Source organism: Dipodomys spectabilis, unplaced genomic scaffold (assembly GCF_019054845.1).
Source record: "Dipodomys spectabilis isolate Male_0828 unplaced genomic scaffold, ASM1905484v1 ptg000096l, whole genome shotgun sequence".
In the NCBI taxonomy this organism is placed as follows: domain Eukaryota; kingdom Metazoa; phylum Chordata; class Mammalia; order Rodentia; family Heteromyidae; genus Dipodomys; species Dipodomys spectabilis.
In genome coordinates, this window is record NW_024870773.1 from 14687402 (window position 1) to 14707259 (window position 19858).

Consider the following 19858-nt stretch of genomic DNA (forward strand, 5'->3'; position numbering starts at 1 on the left):
AAGAAAGCGGGGGGAGGGGGGGGAAGAAAATAGAAGACAGAATTTGGAGGCCTCAGCCTTACATCCTTATGTGGCTAAAAGGATGCTATGTTGGCTTCTCCCAGCTCCCTGGAAACCAGCTTTAAATGCACTTCCTTCACACTGACTCCTTTATTAGTTGTCTAAAGCCCTAGATTGTCTTGGGAAACAGGAAAATGCCTGATCTTTATCTGTTAAGTCCAGCTAGCCTTCAACCACTCGAGCAGTAGATGTCCAAAGAAAGAAAGACACAGGAATAACATCATGACAACCTCAGAAAATTCCAGCCACAAAAAAGTCAGTTCTCAAAATAACTGCTTAAAAAATGGATCATATGCCAACAAGGCCTTCAAGATGTGTTTAGCTAGATAAGACAACTCTTTCTTCCTTTATCAGATGGAACCTGGGTTGAGCATCTCTCTGAAGTTTAATCATTAGAGGGAAATCATTTAGGATTCAGTTTCTGATTTTTAATTAAGTAGATCTGGCCCAGAGTCTCACTGCCTATTATAGTTTTATATTTCCAACAGTTCTTTAGCCAACATGTTTTCCTTCTTTAAAGAAATAGCTTGTTTTGAGTGAAACATTTCCAATTTAGGGACAAAGGTTAGAGTGACATTTGTTCCTGGGCACAGGGTGTGTCTGCCTGTCTGATGAAGTAGCTGCTGATGGATGAGTGTTGTCTGGACAGTGGGAAAATGTGTAATATTGAAGATGATGGATTTATGATGCCAAAAACAGCAAGGTTAAGATGTCCTCCATCAGTAAAAAGAGTGACTTCAAAATATCAGCAACTATTTACAAGTGATTTGCAAGTGGGACTATTTTAGTTTCTTAGAAAACTGAAATACAGAAATAGTAATGTGGCATATTTTGGTAAATGCTCCCCCGCTTTTTTTTTTTTTTTTCTGGTCATGGGGCTTGAGCTTAAAGGCCTGGACGCTGTCCCTGAGCTCTTTTGCTCAAGGCTAATTCTCTACCACTTTGAGCCACAGTTCCATTTCCAGTTTTTTAATTGAAGGTAAGTGTCTTACCGTCTTTCATGCCCGGGCTGGCTTTGAGCCACAATCCTCAGATCTCAGCCTTCTGAGTGGCTAGGATGACAGGCGTGAGCCACAAGTACCTGGCTTATGCCCTTCTTTCATTACATTCCTCCTTACATTTCCCATGAACACACGCCTATGCAATCTATAGTTGGAGAAAGAGCATTGCATGGTCCTCCAGCCCTGACATGGACAATTAGAGCCATCGCTCCTGCTCATACCACAGCAAAATTTGCTCACTGCTGTGAGCAGGGTTTGTGATTTGTTCAGTTATCTGACTCTTTAGGCCATGGCTATCTGATGATGATGATGTTAGTCCTTTGTCTTCTTTATCCAAGGTGGGTATTTTTAACCAATCAATGTGCTCCATTATATTTCATAATCTGACGAGCCATGTGTGTGGTTCATTTGGTGTCACCGCCATAATGCTGCAGTAACAAACCATCGCAAGTCCTGCTGTGTTCATCATCCTGGCATTTGGCAGGCCTGGGCCTTTTCTGCCTCTGGGCTGCATGTAGCTGCACGTGGCTTTAGTGTCTGGCCACAGCTCTCATCTGCTCACTTGAGTCTACTTTCTGAACCAGCAGTTACTCGGAATACAGAAAACAGAGTGAAAACACCGCCAGTCTCACATAACTCAGCCTGACTTACCTCCTGACTACTAGTTCTCATCACCTAAACCAAGTCATAGGGCTAAGCTTAATATCGAGTAGGTATGAAAAGTACTCTGTCCATTCTATTGGCCTTCAAGGAAAGGGAGGAGAGACAGAAAAACTGAAGAATTAGGAGCAGAGTATCTACAACTCACACTACAGAGTCTTGGTGCCAACACTTTAGGGATCTTGTTCTAAGATTCTCTAGAGCAAGGGGCATTATTATGACATTATTTATGACCTTTTTATTAATAGTAGAAGTACCTACTACATAATAAGTATGTACAGTAACATTTACTTTGATCATTTGTCATTCTATTATCTTATTGACAATAGTAAGTTACTGATAAAAATCACATGAATTTTATTCTGCCAGTACCAGGATTTGAACTCAGGGCCTTGCACTTGCTCAGCTGGTGCTTAACTATTTGTGCTAAACCTCGATCTCATGTTTTGCTGATTATTTTGGAGCTGCAGTCTGTTGGACTTTTCTTCCTTGGCTGGCATTCATTGGAGATTCTCCAGATCTCAGCCTCTTCAGTAGCTAGGATAACAGGCATGAACCACTGGTAACTGCCTAGATACCTTGATTTTTTTTTTGGTGGGGGGGAGGGTGTCTGGTCATGGGGCCTGAACTCTGGGCCTGGGCGCTGTCCCTCAGCTCTTCAGCTTAAGGCTAGCGTTCTACCACTTAAGCCACAGCGCCACTTCCGGCTTTTTTCTTTTTTCTTATTGGTGCTGAAGAATCGAACCCAGGGCCTCACGCATGCGAGGCAAACCTCTGAGCCACCTTCCCAGCCCCTAGATACCTTGATTTAAAAAAAAAAAATAACATTGGGTTTTTGAGCAAATGTACTATTACTATAATGTGTAGAAGTCTCTGATTTTATTGCTGTTCCTCACTCCAGTTTGCACTGTGGTAATATTCTCTCATTGTTCTAGTTGTATTGTTTTCTTGCAGTGGTGGGGACAGCACCCAGAACCTTGCCCCTGCCAGCCTACACTGAGCTTTTCAGCCCCAGCCCCACAATATTTGCTTTTTTTTTTGAAAAATATTTTTATTAACACATTATTTGTACAAAGATGTAAGTGATACTTACAATTTGCACATAATATACTTTGATCAAATTCATCCCATAAATGTTACTCTTTCTTAACCACACTCCTTTTGCTCTTAAACAGTTTTTGATGTGTTTTATTCTGATATATATATAATTCACTTCCTTTCACCTACTCTTTCCCCCTTCTTCCATCTACTAGTCTTCCTTTTTACAATCATGTCATATTAATCCTTTAGGTCTAGAGTCCACATAAAAATATGCAATATTTGTCTTTCTGAGCGAGTTTGGTTTACCTTGTTAAAAGTGTTGATCTCTAGTTCCACCCTTTTCTATCCATATTTTCAATCTTATTTATGACATGGTAATATTTCATTTTATATATATATATATGTATATATATATATATATATATATATATATATATATATGTATATCACATTTTCTTTACCAAATCTCTGTTATTGTGTACCTAGGCTGGTCCTATGTAACCCTCCAGATAACATGCTCAAGAATGATTTAGGTGAATCTTATGATAATTCTGTTTTTAGTTCTTGAACTCCATACCGATTACCATCTTAGCTGTAGTAAATTGTACATTCTTTTTGTTTTTTTTTGGTCCGGTCGTGGGGCCTGAACTCTGGGCCTGGGCACTGTCCCTCAGCTCTTCAGCTCAAGGCTAGTACTCTACCTCTTGGGCCACAGCGCCACTTCCGGGTTTTTTCTTTTTTCTTATTGGTGCTGAGGAATCGAACCCAGGGCCTCATGCATGCAAGGCAAGCGCTCTACCACTGAGCCACCTTCCCAGCCCCTAAATTGTACATTCTTTTTCTCAACAATGTATAAAAGTTTCTTTGAAGGGCACCAGTGGCTCAAGCCTGTAATCCTAGCTACTCAGGAGGCTGAGATCTGAGGATCGAGGTTCAAAACCAGCCCAAGCACGAGAGTCCATGTAAACTCTTAACTCCTGTAAACCACCGGAAAACCGGCAGTGGCCTGTGGCTCAAGTGGTAGACTACTTGCCTTGAGCTGAAGAGCTCAGGGACAGTGCCCAGGCTCAGAGTTAAAAAAAAAAGTTTTCTACCCCTAACATATCTAATCAGTATTTGTTGTTAGTTGTTTACTTATGGACGTATACTGCCTGTAATGCAATGGAATCTCAGCTTTTAAAAAGAAATTCCTTTATGGCTAGGATGTCAAACACCTCTTCATGTATTTGTTATCCATTGGTACTCTTCTTTTGATCATGATCTCTGTAATTCATTTGCCCTGTATTACTTGGGTTCTTTGTTCTTCTGAAACTTAGTTTTTTGAGTTTTTCATGTATTATCGATGCTAATCCTTTGATTACTAGCTTGCAAAGATTTTCTCCCATCCTGTGAGCTCGTCCCTTGATGGAGGAAATGTTTCCTTTGATGTGTAGAAAGTTTAATTCAATACAAACACAATTTTCAGCCATTGCTCTTATCTCTTGGGCAATTCTAATCCTGTTTAACAAACAATTGTTTGGCCTGAATTATCAAATGTTTTCCTATAGTTATTTCAGTGTTTCAGATCTTATATTTAGATCTTTGACCCACTTCTAATTGGTTTTTATTCATAGTAAGAGATACGGATCTAGTTTAAATCTTCTACATGAGAATATGCAGTTTCTCTAGCACCATGGATTAACAAGTGTCTCATTATCCAAGGAAAAAAGTCTAAAGTCTGATATTTATGGATGGATAGATAGACAGATAGACAGACAGATAGATATATAGGTATCTATGTAGTGCTTGTTCCAGGGCTTAAATTTAAGGCCTCATACTAATTTGGCTTTCATGATCATGACCGGTGCTCTACTACTCGAGTGTGCTTTATTCTAGTTAATAGGAGATAGAATCTCTCAGACCTTTCTGTCTAGGTTGACCTTGAACTGCAATCTTGCATATCTCAGCCTCCTGAGTAGCTATGCAAGAGCCACTGGCATCCAGCTATGTTATCTCTTGAATATGAAAACAACAGTTAACAATACATAAGCATATCATTTCATTAATGCTCTAAGTAATTGCTCTTGCCTGTTATGCATGCCAATACGCTTGAGTGGTTTCTTTACGTAGCAGTCTGCACCAGATGAAAGGCGGTTAGAAGTCAAATGTGTTCAGGGCTTGCAGTCATGTTTCATGAGCACAGTCTTTAGCAACCTTGGTGTACAGCTGTGGTAGTGCTTAAGGGTGGGAATGATTCCATCCTACTTACTAAATGTGGCTGTGTTTGGGATCAGGCCTTTGAAGGCATATCAACTCTAGGAAATGTCTGACTGGGCAGATAGTTTCACCTCACTCGGGAGCTACAGGCCGGGCAGCTGTGACTGACTGAAGAAAGCACCTGTCCTCAAAGTTACTCTGCTCAGCGGCTGTGCATTTGATTTGTGGTCAGGGTTGAGATGGGGCTGCCATTGTCTTTCTTTCCTGCTGAGACCCAAGTATAACATCTGAGCACCCCCTAATGGGGAAAGCTATCTTTTCATGATAAAGGATGGATTGGAATGAGATCAAGAGCACTGACCAAGGCAAGGGAATTTAACTTGGCAGCTGCTCATGTCTTCTGTTTGTGTAGAATGCAGGCTTTTTCTGCCGTGTGTGTGTGTGTGTGTGTGTGTGTGTGTGTGTGTGTGTGTGTGTGTGTGTGTGTGTGTGTGTGTGTGTGTGTGTACTCACATGTGCCAGTCCTGCGGCTTGAACTCAGGGCCTGGTCGCTCTCCCTGAGCTTTTTGTTTAAGCCAGCTCTCTACCTCTTGAATCACAGCTCTACTTCTGCCTTTTTGGTGGTTCTTTGGATAATAAGAGTCTCACAGACTTTCCTATCTTGGCTGGTTTGAATCACAGACCTCAGATCTCTGCCTCTTGAGTAGCCAGGATTACAGACTTGACCCATCGCATCCAACTAGTAAGCAAGTTTTGTGATCATGACTTTGAGCAGCAGTTGAACCCCTATGTCTATTCGGGACTATTTTGAGCTTAATCTGTCCTCACGGTTTCTTTAAACATCGTCAAGAAGGTTTTCTTCTTTCTGTGCTCTTCCTCCAACACTTATGAGCCGCCTGCTTTGGCAGAAGAGTGGACAAAATCTAAATCCAGAGGATTTTGTTCCTCTTTGTTTTTTCCCACAGTGGACGAATTACCTTTATAGTATTCTCTATGTCTTTATTCTCTTTTTTTTTTCCACTTTCTATGTCTTTATTCTATATTGCAAAGTTCTTAGTTCCAAACAGATAAACTTTTTCTTTTTTTTTTTTAAACAAACTCCCCCTTCCTCTTAGAAAAGAAAAAATGTTGAATATACAGTTTGGTTGAATCTAATATAGACTGTAATGTTAAATACCTCTCAGCCTCTCTCTAGCACACCATTTCAATAAAAAAGTATATAAAGGAGTCAGTTTTCTTGGGTTGCTGGGTAATAAGTCTTCATAAATTCTGTTTTAAGTCTTGACATTATTCATAAAAGCAGAAGATAAAAAACATGCCTGCATTTTCCTACTAGTATTATTATGCAGAATACTTGAGATGGAACAAAATTGGCTGTTTCAATGTGGAGAAAACTTGAATAAATCTCCTGAGCCATTCCAAAGATGCATGTAGACTCCAGTGTGGTTTCTTGAGCTTGTAGAGTATTGTGCAGTAATAAAGAGTGACTCAGGCTCAGAAATGGTAGTAAAGAGAAAAGGAAGAAAAGCAACAGCCAAGACAAGTGGGAAAAACCACTGTCCAAGCCTGCCCAAGCTCTGTGAACAGCCTTCCATGTTCTGAAGCCTGTAAGGAAAACTAGACACCGTGCTGTTTTACAAACCTATTTTACAAATCTAGGCAAAATTAAAGGTCCTCCTGTTTGATCTGCATGGTGATGTGGTGTCCTTTTTGACAGGGCCTAAGCACGGATGTGGTGGGTATGTGAGCGGTTCCCAGGGAAGCTTGGTGTCTCCCGATTCAGATTCCAACGGAAGATACGACAAGGGTCTGAACTGCATATGGTTCATTACTGCACCTGACAACAAGCTGATCAACCTCACCTTCAATACCTTTGTTCTGGAGCACTCATCCTCTTTGGGCAGATGTGCTTATGATTATGTAAAGGTAAGACTGTATTACGTTGGCAGGGTCTGCAGGCCCTAGCCTTCTAGTTTATGTCCTATGGGAAGTCTTTCTGCTTTGAGCCGTCAGTGATGGAACAAACAGGATACAGATGTTGTATTCTGGTTATCAGGTTATTCTTTAATAAGGATAAGTTTTTCAAAAATACATGTTCATTGGGTGCCAAGAGCTCACACCTGTCATCCTTGCTACTTGGGAGGTTAAGATCAGGGGAATCGAAGCTCATTCCATGGGGATGTGAAGTCTGATCAGAAAATGAAAGGGTGGCACATGCAAATCTACCAGGAACACTTCAGGAGAGCAAACATGGATGTGCTCACAGATGCATTCGATACAGGCTTGGAGCACTGTCTGGCTGTGTAGCTCAGTGCTAGAATACCTGCCTAGTATGTGCAGTGCGCACTGAGTCTTATCCTCATCACTGCAAAAAGTAGGGGGTAGAGAGGAGCTTAGGAGAAGGGCAAGGAGGAGAGAAGGCCTGCCGGCTCCAGTTCTGTTCCACTCTACTTGGCTCTGGATTAACTGAAAGTGTCTTTACTAAAGGATACACTGCCATCTAGTGGTCCATGTGTTTTACTTTTTTATTTTGGAAGTGACTAAACATTTTTAGCAACCAGAACTGTGGCTGTGCCCAAGTCTCTGACACAGTATAGTCCTGATATGCATTCAGGACATACACAGACCCCATTTCAGTGACATTTAAGATAATGAAGCTTCCTTAGAGAGAAAAGCAATGCTGTTTTCTACTGAAGTGTGTAAAGGTAGTCCAATCGCTCGTTTCTGGGTGTTGAGGACACCAAGGCAAATTATTGAAAGTCTGCCCACCTGTGGGACTTCACATTATCGTGGAGGGGGGAGATGAGAAAAGCAAATAGACAATCAATAAGATATGTTTGATTCTACTCCAGTGAAAGGAGTTGATATTGAGGGAAGACATCCCTGGCTACAGTTGGCCTCTGTGAGCTGAGGTCTTGTGACAAGCAATTGGATCATCTGCAAGGGCAGAGTTCCTTGGCTAGAGTTCCTCCTGGCTGCAGGACCGTAGGAAGCAGTGACTGGGGGGCTAAGAGGGGGTGCAGGCCAATGAGTGAGCAAGTAGATAAGAATTGAGTGCAGAAAGGCCTGAGCTCTGGAGAAGAGTGCACTGGATTAAGCCTTGAAGGCTGTTGTTAGGGTCTGCACAGACAGGATTGAAAGCAGTTAGGCAGCTCCTGGGCAGACTTCATGCTCTCTGTAGCATCTGGCTGATGTTTTAATAACAGACTAAAGAGGGACAAGAGCAGAATCAGGAAGCCAGAGAGAGAGGTGGGTGGGGGAAGAGAGACTTGAATAAGAATTCAGTAGAGGGCTGGGAAGGTGGCTCAGTGGTAGAGCGCTTGCCTTGCATGCATGAGGCCCTGGGTTTGATTCCTCAGCACCATATAAACAAAAAGAAAAAAGCCGGAAAGTGGCGCTGTGGCTTAAGTGGTAGAGCACTAGCCTTGAGCTGAAGAGCTGAGGGACAGTGCCCAGGCCCAGAGTTCAGGCCCCACGACCAGACCCCCCCAAAAAAGATAAATAAAAAATTCAGTGGAAGCAAAGCTAGAAATGGACCTGATGACTCCAATAATAGATTGTTTTTTTAATTACTTCACTGGAGGGAAAAAATATATATTCAGGATAATAGCAAGTTGTACCTAAATCACTATAATATGAATCCTATTATCTTTTAAAATTAATTCACCTTTTGGTCATGCATGGTGGCACATGCCTGAAATCCCAGCCTTGGAGAGGTGGAATTAAGTTCATGAATTCCAGACCAGTGTAGGCTACAAAGCAAGACAAACAATTGAAACAAAAAAAATCCCAAACGTATAAGAACATCAACCCAAAGATCCCTAATCATAACTTACAGTGACTTCCTATCTAATGTACTGTAAAAATGTGCATATGAGACCTCACAAACTTCATTTTTTCAGATATTTGATGGGGAGAATGAACATGCAGACTTGGCCGGGACATTCTGTGGTTCTACTGTACCTGCTCCTTTTATCTCTTCTGGTAAATTCCTTACAATTCAATTCGTCAGTGACCTATCCTTGGAGAGAGATGGATTTAATGTGACATACACTTTTGTGGACAGTGAGTATATTGAGAGACTTTTACAAATATATTATCAAATACATTTATGTTATTCACTGAATAAACATAATCCAGAGTGTGGCTGGAAATGTGGCTTGGTGGTAGAGTGCTTGCCTAGCATGCATGAAGCCCTGGGTTCGATTCCTCGATACCACATACACAGAAAAAGCTGGAAGTGGCACTGTGGCTCAAGTGGTAGAGTGCTAGCCTTGAACAAAAGAAGCTCAGGCCCTGAGTTCAAGCCCCAGGCCTGACCAAAAAGAAAAAAAAGGAAACTTACTATATATTTAAATTCAACATCATTTCCAGAACTTAATGGCAGTTAATATCTTAGTTGGGGGCTGGGAAGGTGGCTCAGTGGTAGAGCGCTTGCCTTGCATGCATGAGGCCCTGGGTTCGATTCCTCAGCACCGCATAAGCAAAAAGAAAAAAGCCGGAAGTGGCGCTGTGGCTCAAGTGGTAGAGCGCTAGTCTTTTTTTTTTTTTTTTTTTTTAATTTAATTTAATTTTATTTGAGAACATACTGTACAGAGGGGTTACAATTACATGGGCAGGATAATGCATACATTTCTTACCAAGCATTGCAGCCTCCTCCTTTGTTTACCCTTCACCTCCCTTCCCAGCCTCCCCCCTCCCTCCCACCCAATCATACCCCCCCTCCCCCCCCCCCCGACATTGTAAAGCTGGTTTTGACATGACATTTTGTACTTCTCATTGTTGCAACAGGTCCACCTGAATCCTTAAACGACTTGTTTGTCCCCATCTCCTCCACAGTTATACTGACATCAAATATAGTGAAAGCGGGGGTTACACTGTGGGGGAGGGACATACAAAGCAACAAAGAGATAATATTATAAATGCGTTAGAAACACATGCATGAAAGAAACAAAAACATTAAAATACATATTTGAGGTTTCGTTTTCCTAACATCACATTATTTGACTTTTTCCGCTTGACTCATACCTATACTAGATATTGCAAATAAGGGAAACCATGGGACCTATGTTTCTTTGGGCCTGGCTTACTTCACTTAATATAATTTTTTCCAAGCCTTTCCATTTCCTAACAAATGGGGAAATGTCATTCTTTCTGATGGAGGCATAGAATTCCATTGTGTATATATACCACATCTTCTTGATCCATTCATCTACTGAGGGGCATCTGGGTTGGTTCCATGTCTTAGCTATGGTAAATAATTAGAGCGCTAGTCTTTAGCTGAAGAGCTGAGGGACAGCGCCCAGGCTCAGAGTTCAGGCCCCATGACCAGACCCCCCCCCCCAAAAAAAAAAAAAAAATCTTAGTTGGTTACTTAAACATCCGTTACCCCATTTAATCTGTTGTCAAACTTTGGCATGGTCTTTCGTCAGAGATGTATAACCCAAATCTTTAACAGAATAGTGTCAGGTATTTCTCAAGTCCTCAATAGAATGGTGTAAGTATATCTCAAATGCTTAGCAGAGTAGGATCATGTAGGCATACTTCCTGTAGAGCAGCAGGAGAAAAGCAGGCAGAATTTTAAGGATCGTGTCTATAAATGACAAATAAACATCTCCTACTGTGCGTCTTTCTTCCCTTCCCAGTGCCTTGTGGCGGAACATATAATGCAACTTGGATTCCACAAAGTCTTTCATCGCCACACTTACCCAACCCCAGCCTCCCACTCTCCATGTGCACGTGGGTTATCCAGGCACCACCACAGCAGCAGGTGAAGATCACCGTGGATGCCTTGAAGCTGCTCTCCCCGGACTGCGAGAAGAACTACTTAGAGCTCCAGGACTCGCCGCAGGTAACAGTGACAGGCCCTCCCAATTGCAAACATGCCACAAGAACCCAAGGCATGACCACATACCATCTCAGTTCCGTCCCGCATCTTTTTCAGCAGTATACAGATCTCCCCAACTCATGTCAATTGTGAGTCTGGAACTTGTAGGACAGGAGACTTCAAAAGTCCCATTTCTAAGGATGTCTAGGTATCATACCTGGGGTGCACTAGGAGAGACTGAGTCCCACACACAGGCCACACCCATGATCAGCTGATCTGTGCAGAGGATGAATAGAAGGGATCTATGTGGGAATCCAGAAAATCGGCTAGGGGACCATTAGACACCTGCTCAGTCAGAATGCAGTTAATGTGCTATAAGAGAAAAAGAAATTGATGGGGGGGGGGTTAGGGAGAGGGAGAGATATGAGTCTTAATTGCCCATGGTGGGGTCACTAGGAGACAGCTTGGGTGTAAGTGCGCCAAGATTCAAAGGTCTGAGCATCCTCATCCCGTGGGTAGGGGCTGGACTAATGAGGTGATGACATTACCCAGGAAATGTATACAGTGGGCATTCCTTATTCCAAGAATGCCATGTACAGACTCCCATGAGTTGGCGGTAGCAGAGTTCTCTCTGTCTCCTCCTCCATGTTTAAGGTTCTCCTCATGGTAAATCTGGGAGTTCCCATTTCTCCCTGTTCTGTTGGGGGAGATAAAAATTTGGTTTGGATAGTTCTCAGATGTTCAGAGTGCATGGTAGACACCAGCTATGCTGAATTTGGGGGAAAATCTTAAACACTGGCATATGTCTTAGGTTCCCTATGGTAGCCAAGACAGTAGGTTGTCACCACTACATAGACAGAGGTTTTCAGGATGAAATTCCTATTTCCAGCCAAGCCCTGGTGACTCACACCTAGCTAGGATTCTAGCTAATCAGCAGGCTGAGATCTGAGGATTGCTTCAGAAGCTAGCTGGAACAGCAAAGTTATCATCAGTTAACCCCCAGAAAACTGGAGGTGGAGCTGTGGTTCAAAGTGGTAGAATACTCTCACTGAGCACAAAAGCTCAGGGACAGCACCCAGGCCCCAAGTTCAAACTCTCTGACTGGCAACAACAATAACAAAATTCCTATTCCCTAGTGATAACCTCATCAGAAGAACCATAGCCAATTGGATAAGGCAAAGTTCTTTTCATTTCCCTCTGGCTTTATGAAGCTGAAAGAATGTGATCAGAGCAGGTTCCTCATCTGACCACAAAAGGCTGTGGACCACAAGGCAACTCTGGGACACAGCCTCAAATACAACTCGATATTTGTCCCAACAGAATAAAATGTCCCTAGATGATTAAAGAAAAGGAAAGAAAACAAGTCTCCAGTCTGGATAGTTTGGAAGGAAAGATAACAACAAACAGGAGAGGCTGGGGGAACGTGGAAATGAAGCCATTGTTGGAAGGTCGTGAAGGGATTATGGGATGGAGGTGGATATTGACCTTGGTGTGGACAATCATGGCAGAAAGAGACATTCATCGCAGGGGTTAAGAAGTTTGAAGTGAGGATGTTTAATGAGCTGTCTTCCAAAATACTCAACTCTCTAAGGGGTCAGAAAGGAACTGGGGTACAGAAAACAACTAATAGCTAAGCAACCACAAGTATTTAGTCAGTGAAGGGAATATAACTGGGAGGAAAGGAGGAAGACTAATGAGAAGGGTCTGAGAGTCTCTGTGGACACATTGGTGGATAGATGCTAAAATGTGGGACAGGGCGAAACTCTTATCCCCTCCACCACCCGGCACTCTCCACTGTAAGGACTGGTACCAGAATGGCCTCCTCCAGCCAGAGCCCCAGCACAAGTGGAGAGGCTTGGATGTGGTTATCAATGTCGTTGGTTTTCAGAAGATACAGATGGTGGAGTCAGGATGGAGCATGTGTAGATGCACAAGTCCATAACAGCTGTTTTCAGTTGATGGGGGGGGTAGGGGTGCTCAGAAGGTGTTAGAGACACATGTGTGGTTGAGGGACTGTTGATGTCCTGGCTAGTACCATTTGGTTCTGTGAAGGAATTGATAAGTATTTGGTGGCATTTACCCAAGGCTTTCAAGAAGTGATGAGGGCCGGGTGCTGGTGGCTCAGGTCCGTAATCCTAGCTACTCAGGAGGCTGAGATCTGAGGATCAAGGTTCAAAGCCAGCTTGGGGAGGAAAGTCTGTAAGACACTTATTTCCAATTAACCACCTGAAAACCAGAAGTGGCACTGTGGGTCAAGTGGTAGAGCACTCTCCTTGAGCTGAAGACTCAGGGACAGGAACCAGACCCAGAGGTCAAGCCTTATGACCACCATCACCAATAAAACAAAAACAAGAAGTGATAGGTGTTGCCCCAGTGTTTCAGAAGGGTTGGGACTGCATGCAAGGCACAGGCCGACTCGGGGATTCACAGGAGTGCGCATGCTCTCAGGAGCTAGGACTAGATGAGGTGATTGGCCGAGGGTTAGTCCAACTCAATAGCTAACGCTTTCACTCAATGGCTAGTGCGCTACCACCTGAGCCATGCCTTCAACCCCTGAAATAATTCTTTTTTGTTCTGTTCCTAGGGCTTGAACTCAGGCCCTGAGCTCTATCCCTGAGCTTTTTTGTTGTTGGTGGTGGTGGTTGTAGGGCTTGGACTCTGAGCCTGGGCGCTGTCCCTCAGCTCTTCAGCTCAAGGCTAATGCTCTACCACTTGAGCCACAGCACCACTTCCAGTTTTCTGAGTGGTTTATTGGAGATAAGAGTCTCACGGACTTTCCTGCCCGGGCTGGCTTTGAATCACAATCCTCAGATCTCAGCCTCCTGAATAGCTAGGATTACAGGCATGAGCCACCAACGCCCAGCACCCCCGAGCTTTTTAAACAGAAGGCTAAATGCTCAACCACTTGAGCTACAGCTCCACTCCCATTGTGAACAAAGCTGTGGCTGGAAACATTCAAGTGAGGGCCAGTAGCATGGCTGTACTCCAAACCAGGCCCCAGGCCGCAGCTATGTCATGATGAGACTTCTGGACCTGGCTGTTTATGGTTTTGACAGAAGCTTTGCCCTGCACCTCCTGCTCTCTGGGAAGCTGGACCCCTTCTCAATTCCAAGGACAGCTGTGGGTCTTGTTCCTGAGCTCTATCCTAACACCACAGCTAGTTTCCAAGGACAGGCATTTAATCCATAATTATTATGTGGTTTATTTTGCAATATGCATGTTCTCTTCAGAAATGAAGTCTCATGCAATTTGGCTTCCATTTCTTTTCAGAATAATGGGAACTCCAGAATGCAGTTCTGCAGCACAAATGTCTCCGCTGTGCCAGCCTTTTATTCTTCCACCCACACTGCAATCGTCCTTTTCAAATCTGAGGTACTGAACAGAGACTCGGAAGTGAGCTTCACCTACCAGCTGGCAGGTGAGCACGAGAATGTCATCCTTATTCTGGAAAAAAAATTAGGCGGTGATTACAGTTATGGTTACAGCGACTCTTGAACAGGCTTGTTAAGAGCCCAAACTCAGTATAGTGGTGTACACTTGTAATCCCAGATACTTGGGAAGCTGAGGGAAGAGAACTGTAGTCTAGGGAAAGATATGAGACCTCATCTGAAATATAACTAAAGCAAGAAAAAAGAGAGAAAGAGAGAGAGAGGGAGGGAGGAAAGGAAGGAAGGAAGGAAAGAAGGAAGAAAGGAAGGAAGGAAGGAAGGAAGAAAGGAAGGAAGGAAGGAAGGAGTAATATCGATCAAGATGTATTGTATTCATAATCTGACTTATGAAATTGAAACCTCTTCAAACAGCAATATAATAAAAAGAAAGAAATGAGATTCAAAAAAAAGAAAAGAAAATGTTATTATAAGTTCTCCCACAGAGAGACACAGAAATAAAAAAAATACTTTGAAAAAAAAGTTAATGTATATGGAGATGGTGTCATAGTTCTAATATTCTAATGTAAGATCCAGGAAACAGAAAAGCCAAAAATGTTATTGAGAATATGCTCTAATTTATGGAAGATGCCAATCTCCATAGTTAATAAGTCCAATAAGTGTCAAACTAGATATACAAACAAGAAATCCTCTTTTATGTATTGAAGTGAGGTAGAAGAATAAAGACAAAAAGATGTTTCCCTTATTAAAAAAAAACAAAATGAAACAAAGGAGAGACATATACGGGGGGCCGGAGGGGGAACATGACTTAAGTTGTAGAACATTTACCTAATAAAAAGGTGAGACTCTGAGTTCAAAAGTACCTCCTGCTCCCCTCACCCTCGAAAATGGCTACTATACCCATAGAGGTCAACGTTCTTAAGAAGAAAGGCCCAATTTAGCAAATGACTAAAGTTGATTTCCTGAAGAAAACTGAATATAAATGTACTCATGTTTAAAATATACCAATTATTTAATTAATGATCCTTTTGACCATGCACAGAGGGTCATCACTTGTATTTTTATAACAGCTTTATGGGAGTGTGAGGTTCATATTATACAATTTTACCTATTTTGCCCACAGAGCTGGTGGCTCTGTGATTTGTAGAATATTGACAAAGCTAAGAATTACTATGGCTTAGGAAATTGTTTTGTAAAATGAGGAGGGGAAGGGGGGAAATGCAGTCAAGAATCCAATGTATGGGGCTGGGCTTAGTGGAAGAGTGCTTGCCTCACCTGCATGAAGCCCTGGGTTCGATTCCTCAGCACCAATAAACAAAAAAAGCTGGAAATGGTGCTGTGGTTCAAGTGGTCGAGTGCTTGCCTTGAGCTGAATTGCTGAGGGACAGCACCCAGGCCCAGAGTTCAAACCGCATGATAGACCAAAAAATAAACAAACAAATAAAAAAGAATCCAATATACATACTACAATATTAAGAAGTGTGAGGGAATGGTAGGGGAGGGATGGATCAGAATATTGAAAGGGGTGATATTGATCAAGATATATTGTATTCATAAATCGCTTTGTTAAATGGCAACTCCTTTGTACATTTAAAAATAATTATTAAAAAAATGAAAACCACGGTGCTTTGAAAGGGTTATTTGGTTTTTGTACCTGAAAGCTTGCTTCCAGAAAATACTTTGAGTAATGTTGATATTGTACTTGATTACACCTAAAACTGCCTTTGATTCAAACAAACTTACTTTGACTTTTTTTTTTAATGTAAAGGAACAATAATTAGCCAGTTCAATCAAAGAAATGATTTGCTAAATGATTTTAAGAAAAATTATGCAGAACTGTTACTTGGAAGGCAGGGTCTTAGTGTCCAAAAAAACAAAGGTTTAAACGTGAGCCACTGATGCCTAAAGATGGTCAGAAAAATCCAAAGGTTTCTGGAATATTCTTCTTGGGAAGAAGTGCTGTTTTATGTTCCCCAGGGGTGTTTTAGTGCTAATAGGCACTGGACTGTGTTTGCGCTGGGTGCATCCCTCTCTCATGTCTCCTTCAGCTCAAAGGTAGACAGAGAGGCTGGGTTTGCTTTTCCTAAAGCTTGGCCAAATTTAATAGACTTTCAGGATGCTTCTTGGCACGTTGGAGCAACGTTAAATCATTGGATACACCATTAACTTGATTTCCCCCCCTCTAAGATTGCAACAGAGAATATAACCAGGCCTTTGGCACACTGAAGAGCCCGGGATGGCCAAATAATTACAATGGTGACATGGATTGCACGGTCATTCTCAACGCACCACAGGACCACAACATCTCCCTGTTCTTCCAGTCCTTTGCCCTGGAAGACACAAATGAATGCTCACACGATTTCTTGGAGGTAATGTGAATCTGCAGATCATTTAAATGGTGTGTGACTTAAATCAATGATGGATGACCTAAAATTTCCTTTTTTTCATCTCTGGCAGTTTTCTCTTCTGCTAGGTTTTGTTAATGGTTGGTTATTTGCTTTTGTTTTTTTTTTTTTTTAAGCTACTTTTTCTTGGGAGCTGCAAGCATTTTCCCTCTACCAAAGGCCTCCTCTGCTTCTTAACACCAGCAACTGTATTCTCGCTCTTTCCTCCTATCCATTCTCAGCTGACTTGGTCCCTGCTCTGCCCTTCTCGACCACCCGGAGATGCTTCTCCCTCTCCCTCCCCCCTCCTCCCCCTCCCCCCTCCCTCAGTTGTTCTGTTCCTCCTTTGAGGAGATGAGTGGGTACAGAAAGCTGTACCCACCTTCAGTGGAAGTTCCTTCTGTCCCTCAGGGAAGTAGACCCCAAGTCAAGATTACAGCAGGGGCAGGCTGGGCTTTCCAGCATCCTTCCCTGGCTCTCCATTGGGGCCATGGCCACTTTATTTAAACATTTAGCAAAATAACCCAACAACAAGCACCCGAATGATCTAGCTCTCTCCCTCTGGCTGCCCTGTAGGTCCTGCAGGAATCTCTCCAGCCTAGTCCAGCCCTGCAAGAGGAACACTGTTCCCAGAGCACCTCTGTGGCTTAAACTTTTAAAGCGAGGCTTCACAAAGGCATGGGGGGAATTGCTCAGAGTTCGTAAACAAAGGGAAGCAGCACAGATCGGTAGTAATGTGTTCCATTTGTGCACTGCCTGCAGTCATCAGGCCGCTCTCGGGGGTACAGAGAAGCACAGTAAGAAGGACCCAGGCTGGGGGACCGAACTGGAACTGACTAGGGTGCTTATCTACCCTCTAGCCAACTTTTTCCTGTTGTAAGGCTGGGAGATGGAATGGGAAAACAATAGTCAGAAATTGTACCAATTTATCGCAGTGTTTCCTTCTTCCACACAGAACACCCCCTTGTCTTGAACTTTGTGTAATGCATTGTGTATTGCCACTTTATATTTTTCATTTAAGCAAAACATACACACACATACTACAAAGTGTACTGATCAATATTGCCTCCTCTACATTTCTAGAACTTACTTTTTAGTCTTTTTAAAAGTTTCCTCCAAAGCAAAGATGGTAGGATCTTAGCACATTACTATATTAAGACATGTCCTTGAGCTGTGTGCTGGTGGCTCATGCCTGTAATCCTAGCTATTCAGGAGGCTGAGATCTGAGGATCATGGTTTTAAAGCCAGCCCGGGCAGGAAGGTCGAGGAGACTCTTATCTCCAATGAACTACTCAGAAAAGCCTAGAAGTAGCGCTGTGTTAAAGGGGTAGAGCCTTGAGCACAAAGAGGCTCAGGGATAGCACCCAGACCCTGAGTTCAAGCCCCAGAACAGGCCACAAAACAACACACAAACATGTCCTTGGTGCTTTGATTGTTATAAGTTATTCAATATTGTTGGATGCAAATGGTTGTTGATCTACATTGTGACCATTTCTCCCTTTCCAAGAGCTGGTGACTTCAGCATATAGTTTTAGAAAATCTTTCATTATTAACTACATAAAAACACAAAGCGTAAGCAAAAGCCACCCAAGTTCCCTTAATGTGCAGCTATGCTAAGTGGAAGAAGTTATATATTTAATACGAGCACAATAATTAAGGAACTCATTGTTTGCAGATAAGAAACGGAGGTGACAACAGCTCGCCATTAATCGGCAAGTATTGTGGAACCCTAGTGCCGAACCCTGTCTTCTCTCATCGGAATAAACTGTATCTGCGATTTAAGAGCAACAGCGACATTTCTAACCATGGCTATGAAATCCTCTGGACCTCATCACCCTCCGGTGAGACACTCACACTCAGTTATTGGATGTGATGGTGGTAGGAAAGATGAAAGGTTTCTCTCCAGGTGCCCGTGACTCAGGCCTGTAATCCTGGCAACTCAGGAGGTTGAGATTTGAGGATTACTGTTCAAAGCCAGTCTAGGAAGGAAAGTTTGTGACTTTTCTCTCCACTTAACCACCAAAAAAGCTGGGACTGATACTGGGGCTCAAGTGGTAGAGTGCTCGCCTTGAGCACAGTATACATATGTGTGTGTGTATATACATATTTTTGTATGTATATGTATATATATATTTATATATATATATATATCTAAGGTCTAAAGAATTTAGAATTCTTATATAAATTCTATTTTGTCAGGCTTTTGATCTAGTCAGCCAGAGTAGTTCTCTGACAACTACTGAGTATCTCCCTGTGCTTTCTGGGCAGCCCTGAGAATTGGCAGTCTAGGGAAGTAAAGACCTATTTTGGTTGACTATTTCTTCAATAACTAAAGGGCATTTTAGTCATGGCAATAGCTTTAACCCAAGAGAGGAAGAGCACATTTATGAAAATGTCCCCAGACATCTGAAAAAAACTGTAAAATAAAATTGGTAGAAGAGAATCTAGTCTGTCCGGTAGATAGCTCATCTCCCACCTGTGTTTCCTTTCTGTGTCTACAGTTTGCAAAAGACAGCTGTGGGGACAGCCATGATAGGCAGGGACAGAGTGGGTAGGGGCCATGAACAAGAGCGCAGTCCAGAGAAGGAAGGAGAGCAGGAGGCTGCCTCTGTGTTTCTTGCAGAGTCTCAGCCACTAGGGACAGGAAAAGCAGTCTCATGGCAAAAGGTAGTGTGTCCATCCAGTTGTATGCATTCAGTGTTCTCCGATCAAGCTGGTGACCATCCATCATTTCCTTGCAGGCTGTGGGGGGACTCTTTATGGAGATGCTGGTTTGCTCACCAGCCCTGGCTTTCCTAGCACATATCCCAACAACACTCACTGCGAATGGACTGTCTTTGCTCCTTCTGGAAGGCCCCTCACCATCAGCTTTGACCCCGTCATCATCGACGACCCAGGAAACTGTATCCAGAACTATCTCATCCTCTACAATGGACCTGATGTAAACTCGCCACCCTTTGGGCCATACTGTGGAGCCGTGAGTACAGCCTTTTTCAATACACACTTGTTGGTTTTAAACAATGATACTCACGTCCTATGGAATTCTAAAGGCAGATACTTGCAATGTACAAAAATTACAAACCCTTTGGGGGCTGGGAAGGTGGCTCAGTGGTAGAGCGCTTGCCTCGCATGCATGAGGCCCTGGGTTCGATTCCTCAGCACCACATAAGCAGAAAAAAGCCGGAAGTGGCGCTGTGGCTCAAGTGGTAGAGTACTAGCCTTGAGCTGAAGATCTGAGGGACAGCACCCAGGCCCAGAGTTCAGGCCCCACGACTAAACCTCCTCTCCCCCCGCCAAAACTAC

The 19858-nt window shown here is 42.9% G+C and overlaps 1 protein-coding gene across 1 annotated transcript in view; it reads left to right on the forward strand.

Annotated features, from left to right (window-relative positions):
- The window catches only part of Cubn (cubilin), a 233934-nt gene that overhangs the window by 211802 nt on the left and 2274 nt on the right, over positions 1 to 19858 (forward strand). Inside the window, exons 60-66 of the mRNA XM_042685932.1 lie at positions 6676 to 6884; positions 8861 to 9023; positions 10604 to 10809; positions 14056 to 14203; positions 16359 to 16540; positions 18231 to 18396; positions 19297 to 19532. Coding sequence (XP_042541866.1) covers positions 6676 to 6884; positions 8861 to 9023; positions 10604 to 10809; positions 14056 to 14203; positions 16359 to 16540; positions 18231 to 18396; positions 19297 to 19532 — 1310 coding nt within the window. The remainder of the gene's footprint in view (positions 1 to 6675; positions 6885 to 8860; positions 9024 to 10603; positions 10810 to 14055; positions 14204 to 16358; positions 16541 to 18230; positions 18397 to 19296; positions 19533 to 19858) is intronic.